At 28.7% G+C, this 24,390-nt stretch overlaps 4 protein-coding genes across 4 annotated transcripts; all 4 read left to right on the top strand.

Moving 5' to 3' along the window:
• The first annotated feature begins 4,356 nt into the window (after window positions 1–4,356).
• On the top strand, window positions 4,357–10,453 carry LOC145745623 (uncharacterized). Its single transcript, XM_082563753.1, has 7 exons — window positions 4,357–4,744; window positions 5,018–5,188; window positions 5,519–5,727; window positions 8,768–8,931; window positions 9,414–9,558; window positions 9,655–9,789; window positions 9,960–10,453. Exons 1-7 carry the CDS (start codon window positions 4,443–4,445, stop codon window positions 10,196–10,198), a joined length of 1,365 nt encoding a protein of 454 aa, XP_082419879.1. The 5' UTR covers window positions 4,357–4,442; the 3' UTR covers window positions 10,199–10,453.
• A 976-nt stretch (window positions 10,454–11,429) lies between these two features.
• LOC145745197 (solute carrier family 22 member 16-like) lies at window positions 11,430–17,591 on the top strand. Its single transcript, XM_082563204.1, has 13 exons — window positions 11,430–11,582; window positions 12,405–12,517; window positions 12,749–12,928; window positions 13,069–13,172; window positions 13,644–13,798; window positions 14,226–14,415; window positions 14,892–15,021; window positions 15,441–15,538; window positions 15,695–15,915; window positions 16,319–16,427; window positions 16,627–16,726; window positions 16,984–17,144; window positions 17,534–17,591. Exons 1-13 carry the CDS (start codon window positions 11,456–11,458, stop codon window positions 17,589–17,591), a joined length of 1,746 nt encoding a protein of 581 aa, XP_082419330.1. The 5' UTR covers window positions 11,430–11,455.
• A 1,487-nt stretch (window positions 17,592–19,078) lies between these two features.
• LOC145744961 (uncharacterized) lies at window positions 19,079–24,313 on the top strand. Its single transcript, XM_082562936.1, has 3 exons — window positions 19,079–19,186; window positions 19,524–19,815; window positions 23,341–24,313. The coding sequence occupies exons 1-3, from the start codon at window positions 19,103–19,105 to the stop codon at window positions 23,841–23,843; spliced, it is 879 nt and encodes a 292-aa protein (XP_082419062.1). The 5' UTR covers window positions 19,079–19,102; the 3' UTR covers window positions 23,844–24,313.
• Window positions 20,703–22,722, top strand: LOC145744960 (GDP-mannose 4,6 dehydratase-like). Its single transcript, XM_082562935.1, has one exon. The coding sequence runs from the start codon at window positions 20,757–20,759 to the stop codon at window positions 21,879–21,881; it is 1,125 nt and encodes a 374-aa protein (XP_082419061.1). The 5' UTR covers window positions 20,703–20,756; the 3' UTR covers window positions 21,882–22,722.
• Window positions 24,314–24,390: the final 77 nt, after the last annotated feature.

The raw sequence follows: 24,390 nt of genomic DNA, 5'->3' as shown, positions 1-24,390 counted from the left end.
TATATTTAATAAAATGTTACATAACGTAATTTGAAAACTTAAATTATACGCGATATATGAATATAAACTGTATACGTAATATAAAAATGATGTAATTTTTGTTCTGTTCAATATTTTTTGAATTTTTTTTTATCTTAGGTGTTCTTTTGAGTGTTTTAACATAAATATAATCTTAAGTTAAAGTAACGACATCGAACTATTTTGAAGTACTTTAAAAATAAAATTTTACTATGATTGTTTAAGCCAAACATATTTTAAAAGTTAAAGCAAACGAGCCTAAAACCTAAAAGTAATCAACAAATTAAATTTATTTAAACTTGATAAACGCAGAAATGAAGTTTTGTAATCGTCAGTAGAGATATAACAATATTAGAGATATAACAAGACACTTTGGCACGAAGAAATACTTTTGTAAACAGTTAATATTAATAACATGTTAAAACTATGAATTTAACTTCGTCATTTTTAGGTTGAACTTGATGAACTTCTTTTGTTAACCTTCCAACTATTTACGTGAAAGCGAGAAAAACCTAATCAAAAAGAAAAAAGAAATTACAATTTACTGCAAGACGCTTCGGGGAACTCCCCGATTTCTGTTTTTATTTATCACGCTCGGATGGTTTTAGATGTAAATTGCTTTATCCTCGATTATATAATATTTCATGTTAATTAATATTTTACATTTTTAAATATAAATTGAATCACAATGTATTTAACAAATTTTTGTTCTTAATAAGTTATTATTTTTTTGTCTTAATCAAAAAATTTAAATACAGTTAAATATATCAAGTTTTCTTAAAAATTTACAAAAAAAACAACTTTGATATATTGTTATTACTACATAAATATTTATTTTTTGAAATGTATTTATTTAGATTTCCATACTAAATCAAATACTTTAAAGCTCTTAAACTTGATACACTATCGAACACATCAAACAATCATTTAAATTTCTTAAATTTAAAAATAAATATCTATTTAATTTTTAACTTTTTTAGTTTTTAAAAAATTTGTTTATTCAAATTTAAAGATTGATATTAGGTTTTTAAATTTTGGTCGGTGATATCTTTTTATATTTAAAATTTAAAGGTAATTAAAAAATAATTCTTGTTTGTTTGTTATATTAAATGCTGGTTTGTAAATTAAAAATCAAAGGTATGTAATATTCTTAGTTAATGTTTATGCATATATTTTTTATTTATAAAATTTTATGTTACAAATAATCAAATAATTTCGAACCATATTTTATTTATCAAATAAATCTAGTTGTCATTGGAATTACATTGGAAAGATTAAAATTTGTAACAATTTTACTTTCTTATGTAAAGTATAATTGTTTTTAGATATTTGCAAGGTGGTGTGTATTTTCCAAACTATGGATCATAACAAAAGCAATACTTTTGTACTAATAATTGTGCTCTCTTTACAATACTACAATTGTTTCTTGAAGAGATTTTAAAATTTGAAAAGTAAGTAAATGACCACTCTAATATGATCATTATTAACTTTACACCCTACCATAATATTCTACAATTTATCTCTTTTTGCAATCTAACATAGGCTTCTCTAAAAAAATATTTTGTCCAATTTATGTGTTTATAATATTAGCAGGGTAATGTGTTTTTAAACTATGAATGTGATTATAGTGTATTATTACAAATATATTAAAAAAAACGTAACACTGTTTTTTAACTGTTTTTTAGGAATGTTAAGAAATCTTAGTCAAAAGATAAATTAGTCTACCTTCTCATCTTTCTAAAACTAAAAATATTTTTCAAGACAATGCTATATTATTAAGTCATTAATAAAAAAGAAAAGGCAGTAAGTTTTGAGTTTTTTGCATTAAGCATTCTTTTTAAAACCATTTTTTAAACTTTCTATTTGGTTTTTACTTATTTTAGCTATATTACTAATGCATAAGTGTCATAACTTTTATGAATATTAATATTTTCAAAAAATATTTTGTAAACACGTTAATTGGACCTGTGCGGTTCCAACAGAACAATTATTTTTCGATTTAAATTTTTTTTATCAATTATTAATAAAATTGTCATAACTTTTATGAATATTAATATTTTCAAAAAATATTTTGTAAACACGTTAATTGGACCTGTGCGGTTCTAACAGAACAAAATTTTTTTTGATTTAAAATTTTTTAATTTTTTAAAAAAATTTATATGCAATAGCATTGGACAAAAATATCACGTGACCTAATTAAACCCAGAATAAAAATTTCCTGAAACTTTTGTTTTACTAAAAATTTTTGCAAAATGTTTTATCTTAAATGTTAGTTAGACCAATGTGCTTCCAATAAAATATAAAATTTTAGGTTTTGAGACTTCATCAATTATTAATGCAGTTTTATTAGTATAATTAAAATTGAATTTAAAAATATTAATATTCAATAAAGTTATGACACATTTACCAAATTTTTAGTAAAATTCAAAAATCTTAAATTTATTTTTTTATTTGATGTGCATTGACCTAACTAACATACTAGAAAAAAATTTCGCAAAAATATTAAGTAGAACAAAAGTTAGAGATATTTTTTATTTGACCAAGTTGACCCCGGTTGACCTATATTAATACCATATTAGAATGGTCAATTTTTTTTTAATCCAAATTTTGAAATTAAAGTTGTATTATACCAATTAAACTGCACTAACCTGAATAACGTATTATAAAAAATTATTAAAAAATATTTATATTTAATAAAAAATTGGGGCCATTTTAAAAAAAATTGTCGCTGATATTTTATATGTATAACTAATGTTGTATTGTTACAGAAATTACAAAGAACGAATCTAATTTCAATTCCAACAACCTACAACAAATAAGGCCAATTTTTTTGACTGATTCTTATTTTATTTTATTTTATTAAAAATACACTCGTAATATTTTAATTATTTTTCATGTCATTTCATATGCAAAACGAAAAGATCGTTAAACTGTCATCGTGGCGTGCTTGGTAAGGCAGTTGCTTTCCGATCGTGGGACCCCAGTTGGGTTCCCGCTGTTGTCATTCGATAGTAAATAAAAATTTTAGTATTATTTGAGTAACCGACGCGCAACATGTAAAACAATTATCATTTTTTTGTATTATTTAACAAACACGTTATTTTGTAGCGTTCAGATGACTAACAACAGATAATAATAAAAAAATGCTAAAAACTAATTTTTAATTTTTAGTCCGATCTGGAAAATCAGCAAGGCTATATATATATACTCTTGTAGAAAATCGTAAAAATCGCCATTTAAAAAAAATTTTACTAATTTTTATAAAAACGTGATTTTTAAGGTGCTTAGATGACTTACAACACAATTTAAAAGTTGGTTTTGCGAGAAATTTTCTATGTTTTACCATAACTTGTTGCTCCTTTTGATTGTTGTCTAGATAAATACAAATTTAGATAATATTAGGCCAGTGTTATATTGTACCAATTTTGGTAAATGTGTCATAATTTTAAAATTTGGTAAATGTGTCATAATTTTATAAATACGCTTTTCGGGTCTGTGCAGTTTAATTGGTATAATTAAAATTTAATTTAAAAATTTTCATGTTTTAAAAAATATTTTGACCAATGTTATATTGCAATAATAAATGGCAAGTAGAGTTAGGCAATTAAAAAATATTTCTAACTTTGTATGTTAGTTAAGGTATTAATATAATAAAACACTTACATAAATACATAATAAAACAACAAAAACAAATCACAAAAACGTTGGTGTATTTAACTGGAGCAATTAAAGGTACAACAAAACATAGTGAAATATTAAATAAATAAAAAAACTCTTAGTTTAAGCGTACAAACCAAATAATCTTTACCGGGTATTCAAACGTTGTTGTGTTTAAAAATTCTAAAAAAATATTAAAACTTAAAAATGGTTTGTTAAAAAAAAATCAAATAAATTAAAAATACGTCAAACAAATTCCAAGATTTAAAATAGATCAAGTTTTAAACAAAAAACATGAATTTTTATTAGGCAATATCAAAAATCACCGCCAGCAAAAATATTTTTAACCGGCTAAATTTAGTTTCGCTTTTCGTACCATACTCGACACGTAGAAAAAAAAGCGAACCAGACATTAAGCGAAAACCTATGCGGGCAGGTAAAAACCCGGTAATCGGCAAATAAGTTCATTGTTATATGTTCAAGCTTGTGTGTCGCATCTTTAGTTCTATTGTTCTCAATGTTTATAGTTACGGTTCTAAAAAGCAGGTGCACATAGGAAGGTAGGGTTCAAGTTGATTAAGGAAGTTAATTCTGTTTTGCAAGACCAAAATGCAGCTGCTTGATTAAAAAAGATTATTTATTTTAATATGACTTAAGCTTATTTTTGTATTTTTTAGCATTTCGTAGCATACGCATATAAGCTAGACATAAAAGGCTTTCAAAACTGATTCAAAAGAAAAAACGGGAATAACTACAACGTGTCAGATATGGATATTAAATTGAACAATGCTTTGGCAGTTTTATTTATAATTTCACAAGTTATTTTATCATTTGCGTCGCCAACTCATAAACGAAATTTTCACCCAAAAACTAAACCTTTTAAAATTGCCCAAAAACTTAATAAGCAAACTATAAATAATTTGGAAGAGCTGCTAGAAGAAAACTACGTCAATAATCAAAATGATAACGTCATGGACGAAAACTATGAAGTCGAATCAACAAACAGTTCAAATTTGTTAAGTCAAAATGATAATTTGAGGATTCCACAAGAGAATTATCACTCAAAAAGGTTTGTGTTTTAATAATATTAAATTTTTTTAATGCTAAGTCGCCACTGAAATATTAGGTTAGGGTGATATAAACTGTTGTTGGAAAGAAGGATGTGCTATCGATACGTGTTTGAGCGATTCGTGAACTTCGGACTTCAGAGCGAATAGTGTGGCAATAATGCGGCTTCAACCCGAAACATATTGGCTCATAATCTTACTATGCCTATTGGACATAAGATATATGTAGTATACCTTTATATATCTCTTAAAAATAACTTTTTTTTTATAATAAGACATCCTTTATTGTTTGACTGGACAACCTCATGTGGGGAGTGCGATTCGAATATGTGCGATCAACCACCAACTGACTGTCCAAGCGGACTGATCAGAGATGCTTGTGACTGTTGTTATGTTTGTGGAAACCTTGAAGATACGCCTTGTGATTTGGACGGAGACGTTTTCAGGTCATTGTGTTAGTTGTTTATTAATAAATTCAAATTTAAAAAAATTGAAATAAAACTACTTGGGCATGTGATTTACTTGAACAATAGCTTGGGTTTCTAATGAATATGCGCTCATCCAAAGACTGCTTTTAATATTTTTAATTAATGTAAATAATCAATGAAAGGAGTAACTAATACACTTTTATTATATTCAACAAGCTTAAACTAGTTAATCTGTTTTACCCGCTCTTATTTGTATTAAATTACGCCAACAACGAATAGAAATTTCGAGATTAAGAAAATATATTACGAGTTCTTTTTTTAATTTATTTTTTAAATTTTATTTATAAGGTTTGGATTTTGTGGAAAGGGGCTTTTTTGTGCCCCCGTCTCACCTAGACAAAGAAGCGTTGGAATAGCTGACGCCTACTGCGCATGTATATCGAATCAAGTAATCTGCGGTAACGACGGTAGAACGTATTCAAATCCGTGCCGTTTTAAACGAACGATGGGTAGAAAAGTGGGATTGAAAAAAGCACACGATGGGCCATGTTTAGCAGGTGAATATAAAAATACATATGTCTTACTACATCAAATTTGCAAGTTTGTGTTACTAGAATATTAATTTAAAAAAAAAATAAACACTAAATAGTTTTACCCCACCTGTTTTTTTGTTATTCCACCATATAAAAAATATTTGCCCTTTTTTAATCTGTCTGGGATTTTCAGTTTTACCGTTTTGGAATAAAATCCATCCACGAAATTATTTTCTATAAAAAAAATAATTTTATAATAATGATTAAAAAAATAACAAATAATGAAAGTTAAATATAGCGTTAATATATAGCAAGTAATAGTTTAAATGGTATTTAAAAAATGTTTTAAAAACATTAAATTTCGATTTAAAATTTTCAACTTAATAGCGTGTAATTTTAAAGTAAATCTTACATATCAAGTATCGAATCAGAATGCTAACTGCTTAAAGGTAAAGGACAAATTTTCATGACTCAAAAATTGACAAGATGTTCTTAACGATAAGAAATGCCAGGGCAAATGTTAGGTTAACGTTTCGATTAGTATGCTGAAAGATTGAAGTAACCCACGCCTTGTAATTGGCAGTCTTGTTAGCTTTATGATTTACAAATTTGACGAAAAATGCAGCCAGTCTCGCTGCAGATTTATTTTGTAAACAAATGCCAAATTTTTTTTTTCGAAGATCGTAATATGTTAACATTATAAAACGTATAAGAAACACATTCAAAATAGACCGCATTTTTTACAAACCTAATAAAATTTTAAAATTTAATTTCTTAATAAGAAAGTAATAAAATAAAAATTTTAAAAATTATTGAGTTGCATATAAATATTTCAACAAGAAATTAACAAGTAAAATTAAAAAAAAAATTTTTTAAACATACGATGATTTTTTTTGAAAATTGTTGAGGTTTGTTGAAAAACAATTAATCATGCAACAGCTGCGTTGTTTAAACAAAAAATTTGCAATAAATCAAAGAAGACATCACTCAACTAAGGGGTGGCCGCAAGGCATAGGTGCGCCACAAATTCTCAGCCTAAAATGCATGCAAAAACGACCCAAAGCAAAAATTACAGACATTAAGTTTTAAAATTTAAAGACAGTTATTTTAAATACGCCATGTGAATTAATTTTAGTTGACTTTTAGAGGCTTTTCGGTTTTATTTTAAAGTTTTCAGTGCTTTAATTTCGATTTGATTATCGCATTACCTTTACAACTTAATTCTTGCACTTAAAATCCAATTCAATTATGTCAACTCGAAGTGACACATTAGCTCTTATATAAAACGGGTCATTGCCTGCGACTTGACTTGGTTAAAATACAAATCCTACTAATACTACTGTTAGCTGTTTATTTAAAAGTCTAGGCCCATTTGCGACAACATTATTTGGTTATTCGATACGTTTACGGTATCCCTTTGCTTGTGTTTCGGCAACGAATTTATATTTTATGTTGCTGGTTGTTAGGAACCCAATTTTAAAATGTAGCCACGTCAATCAAAATTTATTTTAAAATGCTGTGATTTTGAATCCTAATGCTAAAACATTGAATTTACTTAATTTGGTAGGAAATTTAAAAAAAAATTGCATATAATAATTTTTTAGATTAAAAGTTTATGTTGCAAAGATATCGGTCAAATTTTTTTATTTACACACATTAAGCGAACCACGTGACGTAGTATTTACCCAAAATAAATCATGGGTAACATTTGCCAGCACGCAACGCATTCTTTTGCTCACGTGATAAGGACGTCTAAGGCACGATTTTTGGGGATATAAAAAATCTTCAAAAATTTAAAAAATTGTCATTTTTAGCAAGAATAAAAATTTAAAATTATAGGTAACTGTTTAATATCATGGTTTTTTATGAATATGAAAGCAATGTTTAACAAATTTTGTCAGTTTTATTTAAATCTTACAATTTTATGTTTCGTTCCATTAGTAAATTTAACCTTGGTTTTTAAAGCGGTATACATATCAAACTACACTTAAAATGTTACAATTTCATTTTTAGAAGTGCATATTATGCCTTAAGCATACGATATATATTTAAAGTTATAATGTTTAAAAAATACTTATATATTTTTATATTTAAAGTTATAATGTTTAAAAAATACTTTCATCTTAAAAGTTGTAATTTTCTTGTTCAACGAGCATAACCATACAACATCAAACTAGATATTTAAAATAACATAATTCGTGTGTTTGTAAATATAATCCAGTGCAAGTAAAAAACTTAAAGGGTTCAGTAACACAAAAAAAAATTTCAAGTAAAATTATCTGAAATCATCTTTTTAAACAAAATTTAGGTTCATTTTAGGTATTGTATAACGTAAAGTTTGCACATCACCTCGGGATAAAAATGTGGTTTAATATTTTAAATAAATTTGATAATTAAATGTTACTTTATTTTTCCTTCGCTTTAGGGCTTATGATATGGTTAACATTAAGCTGATATTTGAAATCGTTGATTGTGGCAATTTAAAGTACGCAAGTAAAAATTTTATTAAATATAATTCTTGAAAAAACACTCGTTTAAATTGTCGTAAACGAAATTACATAGTACATAGTTAGGATATCATAATACTTAATAAAGTCATTTTCTTATACTAAAACCAAAAACATTTTTGGCGAATTTTTTTCATATTACCTAAAACGGGTTTTTATATATTTTTTTATTGGAAAATAATGTATTTTTGTGACCTGGTTAAGCTATTCGAAAACGTCTGGCTAAAAAGCAAATAGTGTGGCCTAAGTAATTGAGTTTAAACGCAAACATCCGGCCCACAATCCAATGCCATTACCGGTATAGCGCAGTACAGTCACACCGTTTTTATTCCATAACCCCTATAATGGGAACGGTTTTTTTATATTTTTATCGGGTAGGGGTATGCGGTTTAGGACGTGTTTAAGCTATCCGTGAACGCCGGGCTCAAGGGCGAATAGTGTGACGTTGGTGCGGCTCGAACTCGAAACTTTTTGGATCGTAGTCTAAAGCCATGACCGGTATACCACACTACCGAACAGTTTCACCGTAAATATTTTTTATACTTTTTGTTCTTTAGCGCCACTAGTGGAGATTCCGCCAATGAATCAGACCGTCGAAACTGGGGGCTCATCTGCGGTGTTTAGTTGCTCAGTTTCAGGCTATCCGCTTGCTTGGTTTGAATGGTTAGTTAATGGTGAAAATGTATTCAGACTCGGACTAAGTGACGGGATATCAATACAGGTGAATAATTTAAATACCCCTGATTTAATTGTGAGTTTAAAATGTAATAGAGTGAAATATGTTCTAAAATTGGATTAGTATTAACAAGTCAACAATAGATTCAAATGTCTTATTTATCTTAAGTATGATTAATGTAAAAAGTCCTTATGTAATAAGTTGCTAAATTGTTTTATGAATATAATATTAATGTATATTACTTCTTACGTGATATATCTACTAAAAATTTACTTTTGAATACTATGTACCTATGCTAGTTTACATACACACGGGTTACATGTGTTTTCATACTTTAAACTTGTGAAGTATAAAATATGAATAAAAAAAACCTAATCAAATCTTGCAATACATCCTAAATATATTTAATTAAAATTCAATTAAATAAAAATCATACTTATATCAAAAAAAAACTCTCAAAATATTTTTTCTATATTACAAACAAAGAGTATTTTATCACTTATGCATTTCTTTACAACTCTATTTAGATTAGAAGCGGTCCGCTTCAGTATCACGTGACTACGTGGTTGGAAATTGATCACGTGACCATGCGTCATGCGGGCTTGTACACGTGCGTGGCAAAAAATACGTACGGCTTCTCTAACGCCAGTGCAAGACTTAACATCATAGAAGGTGAGGTCATAAATTTAAATGACGTCACAAAATTAAAAATAAAATTATTTTTTTTCAAATTTAAACAAAAAAATTTATATATTTTTTTATTTAAAGGCGAATATGCCGAAAATAGACAACATGGGTATAAATATAGAGGGATAATTTACAATTTTGATAATCAACAAACTAGACTTGATAAAACTGAACCAGAATTACCGTCAGATTATTTACGAAATCATATATTACCAGGTATGGTAAATAACTATTTTTTTTATTAAAAAATACATATTTTTATAAAAACGACAAATTAGTTTTACAAATATTTTAAAGTTTTTAATATTATTATCTTGTCAATGTTGTGTTATTTGCCCTAATTAAAGTTGGGGACTTCAGTATCATTTTTTTTTTGTGGGATACAGAATCAAAATCAAGACTAGCTTATCATGAATCCGCAAGTCACATTAAAATAAACGACGTCACTGACAAACTATATGACGTTATCGACGACGACAAGAAAAATCGTGACGTCATCGACGACGAGGGCGATGACGTCACTGCCGTTTTTGTTAAGGCGCTAGAAGAAATTGTAAAACCGAAAACGTTTAAAGACATTTTTTTCGACGATGATGATATTTCAGAAGGCTCAGGCATTCAGTAAATTTAAATTTTTGTGATATAAGTAATTTTTTTTAACTTATAGAAGTTAGTTTTAACAACCTAAAATATCAATGCTATTTATGTATTTTAGATGGTAAAACTAACTCAATGCTATTTTTTTATTTAACATGGTAAATGTTGTTAATTTATGTCGTGTAATCTCTATAAAAATAAAGTTCTTTCGCCTTGTTTTGCTGTAAGTAAATAATAAAAACCTTAACGATGTCCTAGTTTTTTGCTGACTCTTAACCTAAATTCCGTTACCAACTCTAATGAAGCAGAACTTGTTTCAACAACTTCTGCACTTTGAAATATATCACTTCAACCCTTCGTGCATTTGAATAAAGGGGATAGTACGAGAAAAGTTTCCGGTTATTTAATTAAGTGCAAAGGCTTGAAAGGAAATCGAATTAAATAAATTTATACCAAACCAGTCAGACTAGTTTTTAATATTATTGACAAAACTTTACGGCTGTTCGGTCAGCAAGTAGTTTAATAATCAAAAAAAGGGAATGTCGAAAAAACAGTCTTGAAATAATGTACGAAGTATTGATATAGTACTACATTTAGCAGCATTTTAAGTAACCAGGCTAACTCCATTCTAAAGGAGTTACCTATTAATGGTAAACCAGCGTGCACTTAGAATTTGAAACCTTAAGTTTATTAGTGTATGACCATAAAATCGCAAACGTTTCAACTTTAGAAACGCGACAAAGTTCAATACGCGTTTCTTCACGACGAAGACATTAGAAAGCAATACAAGGTATTAAAGTTAGTTTTATTGCCTCGTAAAAACGAGGTTTAAATTTTAACACGTATTGGAACGAAGTAATTAATTTTTAACACCATGCAGGTATTTAAAAGACTGGATTGCACTGGTTTAGGTTTTAAAGAGTGGATATTTCCATTCAGAAGCAGTTAAAAATTTGGTAGTGTGTCAGCCAAATATAAATTTTAAGGACGTTATAGAATTAAAGTTTAGGTTTCGATATTATAAATATGGTTTTAGAGGTATACCAATGCCTTTGAGGGCCATTTAATTTTCCCGCAAGGCCATGTTTTTTTAAAAAAAAAAGAAAAATTTAAAATAAGTAAACAAGTTTAACTATATCAAGTATAAAATGTAGCTATAGCAAAATATAATCAAATGTAGGCCACAAAAATATTAATCGCAAATAATAAAATAAGAATATACATTTAATAAAAGTTTTAACTAATGTTTTTAGATTTTTACAATTTTTTGCAAAATTTGAAAATTATGATTTCGTTTGGTACAGTTATTGATGAAATTACTGGGGATGGGAGATATCATATTTTACTTTTGTGTTTGATGTTATTTGCATCTCTTGCTGGGCCACCTATAATTACTGGTTCAATATTTTTAGGTTTGAAAACTTATTATTACTTTTTTTTAAATATCTTTACGAAGGTATAGCGTTGTTTGCCAATTTAAAATTTTTTTAAATTTAAATATTGTTTTTTTTTTAATACATAGCATGCATATTGTTGTTTAATTTTAATTTTTGTATTAATTTTTAGTAATTTCTACTTATTTTTTAATCGATTATCTATTTTAAAATATTTAATATATACTCCCGCTAAGTTAACAAAATAAAAATTTAATTACGTTAAGTTGCAGAGTTGCAACATTTTAAGATCAGAGATATAACTTTGTAGAAGTCAATATTTACCAGGAGTTTTCGGTTTATACATAAAAACATGTTTTTCAATTCAGCAGTTTTTGGTTGGTAACGACATGTTTAAATCAACAACGTGCAATTGCTTAATGACAAAAAAACTACTAAATTACTTGTATTTAGTTAAACTTCTGACAACCGTATTTTAGTTAAATTCCAACACTATATTAACATATCAGAATTGCATGTAAACAAAAACAAATACCTGTTTACCTAATATAGAATACGCCTTACAAATTGTTAAATGCAGACTTATAATAGACACGCCAGTAATAGTAAATATGATTTGGAATGAAAATAATTACTTTCTTAACATTCAACCAACTAAGCGATACACTGTAACAATTTCACATTGACTTTGTAGATTAAACATTTCACAACAGTATTACGCATTTCTAATAACAATTGATTGCAAAAACTTGGGTCAAATAACTTTATCAGTTTAGTTGCTTAACTTTTAAATATTATATTTTGTAATAACTAAAACTAACCTTCAGTGTTTTTTCTCAGCTGGTTCTTCGGGTTCTCGTTGCTACATTGAAGCCGTTGACAACTCGAGTAGATTTGTTAACGTGACAGAAACAGAAATTCAAGAACAGCTTTCGCCTTGGGACCCTGTAAAAGTACGAAAAATGTTTTAAGAATTGACTTGCCTGAAGTTTTATTTTAAATTTATCATTTTATAACCTCTGTCGACTTTAGCAGTTTAACTTAAACACCTTTGTTTTATTTACTTATGAATTTTTAATTGTTGTTTGGCAAAATGATAGGAAAAAGGTTATACAAGCTATGCTTAAAGCTAACATTCCAAAAACTACATGTTTAGTACTAAATAAAATAATTTTTCTTAACAGAGGAACTACGACACTTGTCAGACATATAAATACAGTTTCGAAAAATGTGATTTTAACTCGACATTGACGGAATGCACTTCCATGTTAAGAAACATTTCAAATCACACTATTGCTTTGTCGAATTGTCAATCAAAATTTGTGCATGATAGAAGCGTATTTGAGTCAACTATCGTTACCCAGGTATGTTTTATGTGGTAATATTTGGTAGTTAGCAATTATTAGAGATTAGTTGGGTAAAGCCTTTAAAATTTGCAAAAAAATCCAAGAGATCAGCATTTTTACAATTGTTTTTGTAATTATTAAATTTTTTATTATTTTAGTGGGATCTGGTGTGCGAACGTCTTACTTTGTCTTCTTTCTCAAATTCAATGTTTTTCGTTGGAATGTTACTTGGTGCACTGGTAGGAGGCGTTGTTGCAGACAGGTAAATATTTAATTTTGCAAATTAAGATATATGTCAATTTTACAAACCTATTTCGTTGAAATTAAATAAAATGTATCTTATAGTATTGTTTAAAATTGCCAATATTTAAATTCTGGTAAGCAATAATAAACCTAAACATTTTTTGTTTTTAAATACATTTGTTCCTAAATAGTTAAAGTATTTTAAAATATCAAATGTCTGCCGTTTGTAAATATTTAGAATATAATTTAATCAAAGTAGAAATATATATTTGAACGGTGTCAAAAGAAACGTACGTAAACTTCAAAGGAATGTATTGGAGCCTAATGCATAGGCAAACAATAATTATTAGTTGCTTGTCGTAGCCTAAGAGTTGATTTTATAACTAACAAATACTGCAATTCAGTTTTAAACAATACTCAAGCAGATTTTACCAGTTTTTTCACATTTACAATAGACTAGTTTTTATTTCTAATTCGTTTTACTTTTTAGGTTTGGAAGAATTATCACAATTCGCGTCGGGTCAATTGGAAGTGTTATTTTGGGTTGTGTTACCATTTTTTCACCCAACGTTTACGTCTTTACAATACTTCGAGCTCTTACTATATTCTGTTACTACCCAGTCCTAATAGCTGCAGTCGTTTGCGGTAAGCTTGATATTACTAGTGTAAAAAAATACAGATCAATATAATTCTTGACTACTTATCCTTAATTAAGTAGCGTATCGCGTTTTTTTTATTTGAATATAAAAAAAATGTTTAATATTTTTTAGTTATCTTAAGGTAATAAGTTTTATATTTTTAATCTGTACGCCGTGCGGGGTTGGGCATTAGTGCGACAAGAATTTTTTTATTGCCTGAACTAACGTCATTAAACCACAATTAAACCTCAATTTCATGTACTTAGAGTGTGTAATAATTTTTTTTCAATGTTGTATCGTACTAACCACTGACTTCTTCCAATAACATAGTACTTAAAATATTACATCATTTAAAAAAAAATTAAATCAACATTTGGCAAGTCATGCCATTACTTTTAATGTACAACGTACACTTACATTCACTTATGAAATAGGTATCGAATTTTCCATTCCAAAATGGCGAAAATATTACGGTTTGGCAATCAACGCCTGCTTTGGATTAGGATGTGTTCTGTTTAGTGTTAGTGCTTATTTTTTGAGGAACTGGAAGGATCTGCAAATTTGTCTCTCGTGTAGTTTGCTCTTGTTTTTCATCGTCTCATTGTTATTACCTAAATCGCCAAGGTAAAATTATATTTTTTGTTTACTTTTTTAAAAAAACAATGTTTATATAATGAGGAAAATAAAAATATTTATGCCTAGCAAAATTTTTTCTAAAAATTTTAGCTTTGTTGTATATATCTTTATCATCGATGTGGGAAGGTCGAATGTGCGACCTAAATATAGAGTAACATTATTTACTCCGACCCAGTCTCGATTTGTCTTTAGCAGTTTGGGATATTATATAAATTATAATTGCCCGGTAATTATGCTGCCAATTGAGTGCTAGCTCAGCAGGAATACATACCATTAGCCTTACTTAAGGGCGCTACAGCATGAGGGCAGTGGGGATTGAACCCACGACCCCATGGTGATGTAGTAAGTGTTCTTATCAACACACCACGCTGGTAAAGCTTTATATTCTATTATTATGCAATATATAAAAGATTGCAAAATATTTATAAAATTTAATCAAAATTTAAATTTGTTTTTCTTATTAGATGGTTATTTTCAATGGGCAAACACGAACAAGCTAAACGAAATTGTAAATTAAGAGCAAAACGAAATAATGCAACTTTATCCGAAACAACTTGGGTTGAATTGATTAAGTTGACAGAGAAGGAAGAACAAGTAAATTCTGTTTTTATCATATTTATTTTATTTGCTAATGTTGCAATACCATGACAGTTATAAATAGGTTTTTATATATACTTTTTTGAAAACTATAATTGATTAATAATTAAGTTATTGAATGTTATTTTTGGCCCGGCTAAAATGTATACAGTTTTCTAAGGGCAAGTGGGAATTTAACCAGGACCAGGGCCGTCTGTTATATTAATTAAAATTTTTTTTTTAATATGAAACTTACCCTTTAAAGATAAAAGTTGTCCCAAAATCTTTAGTTTTTGGTAACGTATTGTCCATTTGAATGTTGAATGTTTGTTCTAAAGTTACTCATCTGTATAAAAATAAAAAACAATCTATTTAAATTTTACAAATGTAATTTTTCCTTATTTTTTAAACTTAAATTGCTTATGATTAACTTATAGGCTGAACAAAAGAATGTGAACACTTTAAAAGAAACATTTAGATTACCGTGTACAAGATTCTTAACTATAAGCAACATGGTGGTATGGATGGTTACAAGGTAAAAATAAACTATAATATATTGTTGATGTATCTTTTAAAGAAACATAGGCCTGTTCGTTCTATTTATCACTACTTAAATGAATTTATACCACGAAGCAAGGTATGTTACCTAATCGATTATCTTACACATTTAAAATATTTTTTTGTTTTGTAGTTTGGTGTATTTTGGACTGGCACTTAACAGTGGCTCATTGGCTGGTGACAAATTTCTAAATAACGGGATAGGAGGAATGATGGAGTGTGTGGCATGCTTGTTGTCAATCCCAGCTATTACCTATTTTGGTTGCACGAAAGCAATAACCGGGGCGCTTATCATATCAAGTTTAGCTTGCCTGTCCTCGACTGCTGTTATTCAATTTGAATCTACAGTACCCGGTAAAAATCAGTTTTTTTTTGAAATACAAATTTTTATATTAAAAGTGGCGTTAGCAGTTAGTTCTTTGTAATAGTTAAAGTTTAAAAGCACTTATGAATACCTACAAAGATATCATTGTATATAACTGCTTCAAAGTTAGAATTTTATTATTATTTACACATTATATTTTTACAAAGACATTTACGCATTTTAAATAAAAACTAACAAAAAAGATTTAAGTAATTGAAAAACAGAGGTACTAACTTTTTTGTAAAAGTAATTAAAAAACATAGGTGCTAACTTATTTGTAAAAAATAAAAAAAAATAAAATAGTACGGCGTAAAATTCCTATCAAATAACCAATTACTTTAAATTAAAATTCCTAAAAACTTTTCTTTTAAAATATTATTTGCTTTTTTTTAGAACTTAAAATGATCGGAGTCGCTCTAGCGATGATTGGTCGATTTGGATCGAGCGGGGCGTTCGGAATAATTTATTTACAAACTGTTGAACTATTTCCAACATGCGGAAGGTTAATAAACTTACTTAATTTTGATATGAAGTAAAATTTGTCCGATAGTTAACTTTTATTTTTTAGGAAAAGAAATTTTATTTTTACACATTTTTAAAGCTCTATGTCTATCTTTACTTAATACATTTTTTATATATTTTTTTCTAATAATTGTTTTATATGCTTGACCTATTTTAAGTTACATTGGTATAATGTTTAGATCAACGGCTTTAGGGTTAGCTGGCGTTGGGGCTCGAATTGGAAGCATGATTTCCCCATTTTCAATTCAATTACAATATTCAATCCCATGGCTTACACAGGTTTGTAGACTTAACTGAGTAGCTTAAAAGTTCGCCTTAAATTTAAAAAAACACTTTTGTACAACACAAAATCTATAAAAAAAAATTGTAAACCTATTTGTAAATCAAAAACGGTATAACAGCCTTTTACCTACTAATTTTACATTCCTTAGCTTTCAATAGGTATTACATCACGTGACTTCTCTACTTATTGTCACATGACCAAAGAATATACAAAATAACGTCAAACTGTTTAAATGTATTATCTATATTTTTAGACCATCTTCGGAGTGTTAGCGGCGCTTGCAGCGGTACTGGCCTCAACTTTTCCTGAAACGCAAGGAAAAGAGTTGGCTATGACTTTTGACGAGGCTGAGCGAAATTTTAGAAGAGATTTGCGAAAAACGTTTTTGAGATGTTTTTTTAGAAAACACACCAGGTAAATTGTTATTTTATACGTTGTTATGATATTTTTGGAATCGATGTATCCATAGCGATAAAATTATGTACAAAAATAAAACCATTAAAAATTGTGACAACCCGGTATGTCAAATCTTGGTTAAATAATTGAATAGATTTGATCCCCACTGCTTTAATGTAACACCCTTGAATAACAAGGTATAAACAGTACAAACCCCTGCCAAGCAAAAAAACAATCATTAGGTTGATTATCTGGCAATGAGTTAAAAAACTGCTTAAGGTAACTTAATACTGGGACACATAGGTCACACAAAAGACATAGGTTAACTTATGTTTAAGTCGAGCTTTCTACACCGAGAATAAAGATATAGACCCTTAAGACCCTTAACTTTGAATTATTTTTTTCAGTAGTGAAAACGAATCAATAGTTGGCCAGGACGAAAAAGAAAATTTTATAAAAGCATAAACTTTATTGTTTAGAATAGAGATATGATTTTTATGCTAAGATATTTTTTAATGGTGGTTGTTTTAAATTGCCAAAATTTTCTATATATTAGATTTTTGTTTACAATTCGTTTTTTTTAATCGTATATATAGTCTTCTATTTTATTAATTTAAAAAAAAAAGTAACTTGTGTATTAGTTTAAAATTAGGCGTATTACATAACCATTATTTGTTACAAAACATGCTATTTTTAAATTTGAAAAGTGCATTGTCATTTAGGAAAAAAAAACATTATCGGTTTCGTAATGTCTGTTTGTATTCATTTCAATAAAAAATTTAAATTTTATGTAGTCGGGTTTTTTAGGAATTTAGTTAAAATAAGTAACATAAATTTTGGAATTTATTTTGGGTAAATTCCTTAACGCCATGAAGGAATATTATGGGGCCACCTTTATCCACTGCTCGTGACAGTTTCGGTAATAAAACGAAACGCACTTAACCGAATCGTAACAAACTTGCTGCCAAGCGACGCTGTAAGTCATAAGGGTATAGTACAGCGGTCAGATATCACTACAAAGTAAATACAACCTCACCTATTCATTACCACAATAGGCTTTGTGATAAAATTATCTTTAAAAAAAGCTAGTATAGAGTAGCATGTTACTAGTCAATAAACACACGGTTTACACGCCGATTAGACAACTACGTTGTTTCCGTTTTTTTTTTAATTTAGTTTTAAAACAATAGAAAATAAGTTTAGTGTTAATTTGTATGCTTGTATGTTATTAAATTAGGAAAGATTTATAGTTAATAAAGTCAAGCTTAAAGATTTAATAAACAAATAAAAAAAATGACGTAAGTAACTTATTTGGAAATGTCAAACGTAAATTTAAAATTTCCTAATTGTTTTTTCGCCTTAATTTGATAAATGGCAAAATCATATTTTTGATATCGTTTGCCAATAAAAAACTAACTTAGCGAGCGAATGGTTGTTATTGTACTTCATTGAAAATATAGGGTTGAAAAAATTTTTATTGTACCGTTAAAACGCATAGTAAAAAATAAGTCAACAAACGAAAGGCTTATTTTAAAAAGCTATTTTTCTAGTTGGTTTTAATATACCACAAATTGGGTATAATACAAATGTAAGAATAAGTTATTTAAATGAAAATCAAAAGGTTGAAATACAGTTAAAATTAGCTCAGCTTATTGTCCAGTTTTATATTTTGACAATGAGTCCAGACAATACCAAGGCAATAGTACAGAATATTATAAGGCGTAACGGGTATTTAGTATTTACTTTTAGAACTTACGTTATAAAAAGTTGTTTAAAACGTATAAGTTGACCATGTATATAAAGTAATCTAAAACTACTGGGGTATATATGTATAAATATTGAAATATATATATCAGCTTTAGTTGTATAATAATGTTACCCTTTACGAACTGAATTTCGGTGTTATGTTATGTAAGTGTTGGCTATAGTTTAAACAAGTTTTTTTTTGTCACAGGCTTAAGACGTTTGGTTAAATAATGGATATGTTATCATTTCGCGAAGAATTTCGACTGAAAAATTTCCTGTTTAGGGACTCTCCCAATAAGTTTCGTAAGATTCAGGTAAAATAAAAAAAACGCTTTTTTTAAATAATTTGTAATATCGTTTTTTAATTAGGTCGGTTTTCAGAGTTGCAAAGATCATAAAAAAGTGCGCTATCAAATTTTTTCAATTAATTTTTATGTTATTTTTTATTATGAAAAAAAATTTAAATAAAAAAAATCATAAAAAACATCGTCTTTTTTACAAAGTTATATACCCGTATTGGTAATAAATAAATAACTGTAAAAGCTATTTAACTGTGTTTTTATAAGGAATAATGCTAAGTCGTTTTTTCATTAATATGTTGGTATTTATTTTGATTGTTTATAACTATTCCTATTGTTTAAATATTAACAGTGGTCAAACCAATGCTGGCACCTTCTGGTCTGGAAATCCATTGCATTTGCTTACTGGTTCACTTGGTTTATCTACACCCTGAGTAGCAGCTCGGCCTCGTTACTTTCAAACTATTGGATTTTTTTGACTAACTGGGGGGTGGTGACCGTTCTGCTTTACTTTCTGGTTTCGCTGTGTGTAGCTATCTACAACATGTGTGCATACAGGTGTAATAACACGACCACAACTGCTGAAACTGAACTGAAAACTGTTTCAAAAAGTCTGGAAACAAACGTCGTTGCAACTCCACCAGGTAAAAGTCACATTATTTACTTTTAGTTTACAGCTATTTTTAAGATATGTTGCCTTTTTAAAACCCCGTTGTACATTTAAAAAGACACGAACACTTTTAAAGAAGCTATTTGCAAACCTTAAACGCAGGCGTAGTTAGCTTAACTTACAAGCAAGCAGAGATAAAATAATTCAAAAAAAAAATTTTTTTTTTTTAAATAAAAAGGAAAATATGTATTATACAGATGGATTGTGCAACTAATACGACACTAAAAATGTTTTAAAATAAACTATACTCGAAAAAAGTAATAAATTAACTTTTTAAATTGACCTCTTTATGAAAATTTAACCTGTTTGTAAAAAAATAAATTAAATTTATTTTCGAAAAATTTTTATCATTTTTTTTGCTTCACGCTGTTTTAAAATTATAGTAAAGTGCCAGATTTAAAAACGGCATCTATTAGTTCTGTTGCCGGTATTATAAGCAAATTTGTAAATTAAATCATTTAATTTAAAAGAATTAATTAAAAAAATTGTATATAAAGCCAATTGGCTTCAGCTTGTATCCGGAGATTATTATTTGAGAGAATACGGATAAAAAAAACGGGGTGACGTCACAATGCAAAAGAGAACAAAAAAGGTTTTGGTCCGGTTCATTTATTTAACACGTAGCCAGTTAGACAGCAACCAGCATGTTGAAATAAGATAGTCAGTGACTTAGGAACACGAGACGTTTATTGTTGTTACTGTAACGATAATTAGACTAAAAATTGGAGTACTTTAATATTTATGTAACACGGAAACCACATGGTATAGATAATAGATCAATAATTAATGTATACGCGTAATTTTAAAGAAAAAATGCTTATAGTTAAAGACGAAATAACAGAATAACTTAAATGTTGATTAAATTGTACGTTGCTTTTAGAACTTAGTATTTAAAAAATATATTTTAAAAAAATCATGGACCAAAAGAATGGAAAGCATGGGTTAGATAGCAACAATGGCTCCTGCGAAAGTTCGCCCAAAAGAATGAAAAAAATTGCCCTTATAACTGGTATCACAGGCCAAGATGGTTCATATTTGGCCGAATTATTGGTTGAAAAGGGATACGAAGTCCATGGTATTGTAAGAAGAGCTAGCCAGCCTAATACTCAACGAATTGAACATTTGTATGCTGACAGGGCTACCCACGAAGAAGGTAAAATGCATCTGCACTACGGTGACTTAACCGATAGTAGTTGCTTGGTTAAGATCATCAACCAAGTTAAACCGGATGAAATTTATAACCTGGGGGCCATGAGCCATGTTAAGGTATCATTTGATTTGGCTGAGTACACAGCAGATGTGGATGGAGTGGGCACACTTCGGTTGCTCGATGCTGTTCGAACATGCGGAATGACCGACACAGTTCGATTTTATCAAGCCTCGACAAGTGAGATGTTTGGTAAAGTGCAGGAAATCCCACAAAAGGAAACAACCCCTTTTTACCCGAGGTCTCCTTATGCTGCCGCCAAAGTGTATGCTTATTGGATTGTTGTTAACTATAGGGAAGCCTATGGAATGCATGCTAGCAATGGAATTTTGTTCAACCATGAAAGCCCAAGGCGAGGTTTCAACTTTGTGACTCGAAAAATTACGCGTAGTGTCGCAAAAATTCATTTAGGCCTTCAAGACTACATTACTCTTGGTAATTTGGACTCAAAACGAGACTGGGGACATGCCAGAGACTACGTTAAGGGAATGTGGATGATGATGCAACATGACACGCCCGGCGATTACGTTCTTTCCACAAACGAGTGCCACAGTGTTCGTGAATTCATCGAAAAAGCCTTCAAGCATGTGGATGTTGAAATTGAGTGGAAAGGCAAAGACATCAATGAGATTGGATATGATAAAAAGACAGGGGCAAAAAGGATTGTAGTAAGTGAGAGATATTACAGGCCAACTGAGGTGGAGTTTTTGCTTGGAGATTACTCAAAAGCAAAGAAGACTCTCGGCTGGGAACCTGATGTGAAATTCGAAGAGCTAGTTCACGAAATGGTCGATGCTGATATTAAATTAATGAAGCAGAATCGAAATGCTTAACAATTAAGCTTAGGAAAGTTTAAGTTACTGAAGTTGATGACTCTGTTGAAAACAGATATTTTTTGACCCAATCCTTATTAGGACTATTTACTGCTTTTTGCATTTAAAAAAATTGTCTTTACAATAAAATCATTTGTCCAATGATTTTGAAATTTTTGTAAGTTTATATTGCACATGCTAGTAACAACATTTTTAACCGTTCTGGTTTTTTAATTTTGACCATTCCTTTAGTTAGTTTTATTTCTTCAATGAAATTGAAATACTTTATTTTACGTTTTTTTATCTTCAAATCTTGTTTTCTTCAATATTTTACGTAATGTTTTATTTTCATTGTGAAAAAAAAATCTTCATATTTTTAAGGTATTATTATAATTTCTTCAATTACAGTTTTGTTAATTTTTGGGTTGCTTTTGCAGTAGATTTTAGTTTATTTGTTTTGTAGCCAAGTTTTGTATTTGCAGTGATATTTATTAGTAAACCTATTTCTATGTTTCTTCACTATATTGGTAGCTATATTGGTGCAGTATGCTATTTTTTACAATTTAACATAGTTTGGTAACTTATGCCATTTTTATGTGTTTAATTGATGTATATACCAAAATATAAAAGAATTTAAAATCATCTAAAAATAAAATATTAAAACATCAATTTACGAAAATTAAATTGTTTTGTGCGTTGTCAGTTATATTTTTTGTGTAAGTTAAAAATTACAATCATTTTCAAAAAATAATGACGACAAATACTAAAAATTTTGCCCAGTTTTGAATACATTGCTTTTTTTTCATTTAATAAACAGTTTGCACAATTATAATTTATCGGTCCTTAATACCAACATAATCAAATAAACATAATAAAATAATCTGTGTATGTTGTTGTTATATAATAGAATAGCTAAAAGAGAATTAATATAGTGTTTTGTTAAGGTATATCAAGTTTTTTGTTAAGGTATATCAAGCATGTAACTGTTAAGGAAATGAATTATTTTGCCCGCTCAAAAATAGAAAAACGTACGCTTGACTGACATTAGGTTTGCTGTGAATAAAACCTCACGCAACTATTAAAATAGAAAACAAAGTAGAAAGTACTTGTTAAAATAACCTAGGCTAGGCCTCACTATTATCGGAATATTCAAAGAAAATCAAGTAGCGTGTCGTTTTTATGAGTTGGTCTTTTAAAGGAAATAGTTGCTAATAATATATCGTCGTCCTAAGCTTTTTTACTTTAAACAAAAAAGACGCATTGTTATATCACTTTTGCTCTATCCTTAAAAAACCACTAAACCGGACTTAATTCGACTAACGCAACAAATTAAAATAGGCTATGCCCTAAAAAAGTCTATTCAAAAAGTTAAAAAAATAAACAATCTCACAAAAGCTTTTGTGTAATAAGGCATTTTACAGAAATAAATCTAATCAACGTTTTTTAAAAATATAATATTATACCAACTTTTTACTTTTAGAAAAACTACGATGGTTTCATGTTCTTACCTGGCTAATACACATCTCGGCTTTGGATGGATCTTTCATTATAACCGTGGCTTACTTTGCCTTTTTGACTCCTGTATTCTCTGCAACTAGCATCAATAACCACTTGCTTAATGCTGTTATTATGCTTATTGACCTGTTTATTGTAGCTATTCCAGTTCGTCTCTTTCACTTTGTGTACATGGCGCTATTTGCTTTAACTTATACAGTTTTCTCACTTATTTTATTCGGTAGTGGCTTTAACACAGCTATTTATCCCGTTCTTGACTGGGAAAACCGTCCCGGTTTAGCGGCCGGACTTTCAGTAGGCCTGACTATTTTGGGCAGTCTGATTGCCCACTGTATTATGTATGGCTTGTATAGATTGAGGGTGTTTCTAGCACGTCGGTATGTTACCCAGCCAGTAGCTAATGAACCTAGTACAGAGGGTAAGCAACTAGCGGGGGTACAAAACGTTGCATATGAAAACGAAAATTAACCAAATATTGGGTCGGATCAAGTTGTTTAAAACGTAGTGTGTATATATTTATTTTGTAGTAACTTAAATTCTTAAATAACCTAATCTTAAAAACTCTTTGAATGTTTATACACTTTTTGCGACTTTTTTCTTTATGAAAAAGTGTTTTTATTTTTTTAATAATAAAATTAACTATAAAATTTTTTTTTTTTTTCTTATTTATAACCTTTTCCAAAAGCCTAAAACATTTCACAACTCACTAAATTTAAAAGTCAGCTAACCCAAGCGTCAATTTTTTTTCTAAAACCCCCAAATCGATAGTGTGCAAATAATATTTTTTACCCCCGACTTATCAGAGTATATGCATGTCAACAATAACTAACTAGTTAAAACCAAAAAAAGTGATTTATTTTTTTTGTATATCTGACGGCTAACAGCGCATGCTAGATTTATTAGGCAACGTTATAGCCAACGGTAGGGCAAAGTTGATTTAAAAATAACAAAATTTAAATAAGATATGTTGTGAATGGCATGTGCTTATCAGTGATAATTAATTAATAAAAAAACC

Source organism: Corella eumyota, chromosome 3 (genome assembly GCF_963082875.1).
Source record: "Corella eumyota chromosome 3, kaCorEumy4.1, whole genome shotgun sequence".
In the NCBI taxonomy this organism is placed as follows: domain Eukaryota; kingdom Metazoa; phylum Chordata; class Ascidiacea; order Phlebobranchia; family Corellidae; genus Corella; species Corella eumyota.
This window is presented reverse-complemented; position numbering and strand designations above follow the sequence as displayed.

Coding starts and splice junctions, on each gene's coding strand:
- LOC145745197 (XM_082563204.1), top strand. CDS start 11,456: ATGATTTCGTTTGGTACAGTTATTGATGAAATTACTGGGGATGGGAGA. Junction 13,799..14,225: donor AATAGCTGCAGTCGTTTGCG/GTAAGCTTGATA, acceptor CTTATGAAATAG/GTATCGAATTTTCCATTCCA. Junction 17,145..17,533: donor TTTTTTAGAAAACACACCAG/GTAAATTGTTAT, acceptor TATTTTTTTCAG/TAGTGAAAACGAATCAATAG.
- LOC145744961 (XM_082562936.1), top strand. CDS start 19,103: ATGGATATGTTATCATTTCGCGAAGAATTTCGACTGAAAAATTTCCTG. Junction 19,187..19,523: donor ATAAGTTTCGTAAGATTCAG/GTAAAATAAAAA, acceptor AAATATTAACAG/TGGTCAAACCAATGCTGGCA. Junction 19,816..23,340: donor CGTCGTTGCAACTCCACCAG/GTAAAAGTCACA, acceptor TTTTACTTTTAG/AAAAACTACGATGGTTTCAT.
- LOC145744960 (XM_082562935.1), top strand. CDS start 20,757: ATGGACCAAAAGAATGGAAAGCATGGGTTAGATAGCAACAATGGCTCC.
- LOC145745623 (XM_082563753.1), top strand. CDS start 4,443: ATGGATATTAAATTGAACAATGCTTTGGCAGTTTTATTTATAATTTCA. Junction 4,745..5,017: donor GAGAATTATCACTCAAAAAG/GTTTGTGTTTTA, acceptor TTTTATAATAAG/ACATCCTTTATTGTTTGACT. Junction 8,932..9,413: donor GTGACGGGATATCAATACAG/GTGAATAATTTA, acceptor AACTCTATTTAG/ATTAGAAGCGGTCCGCTTCA.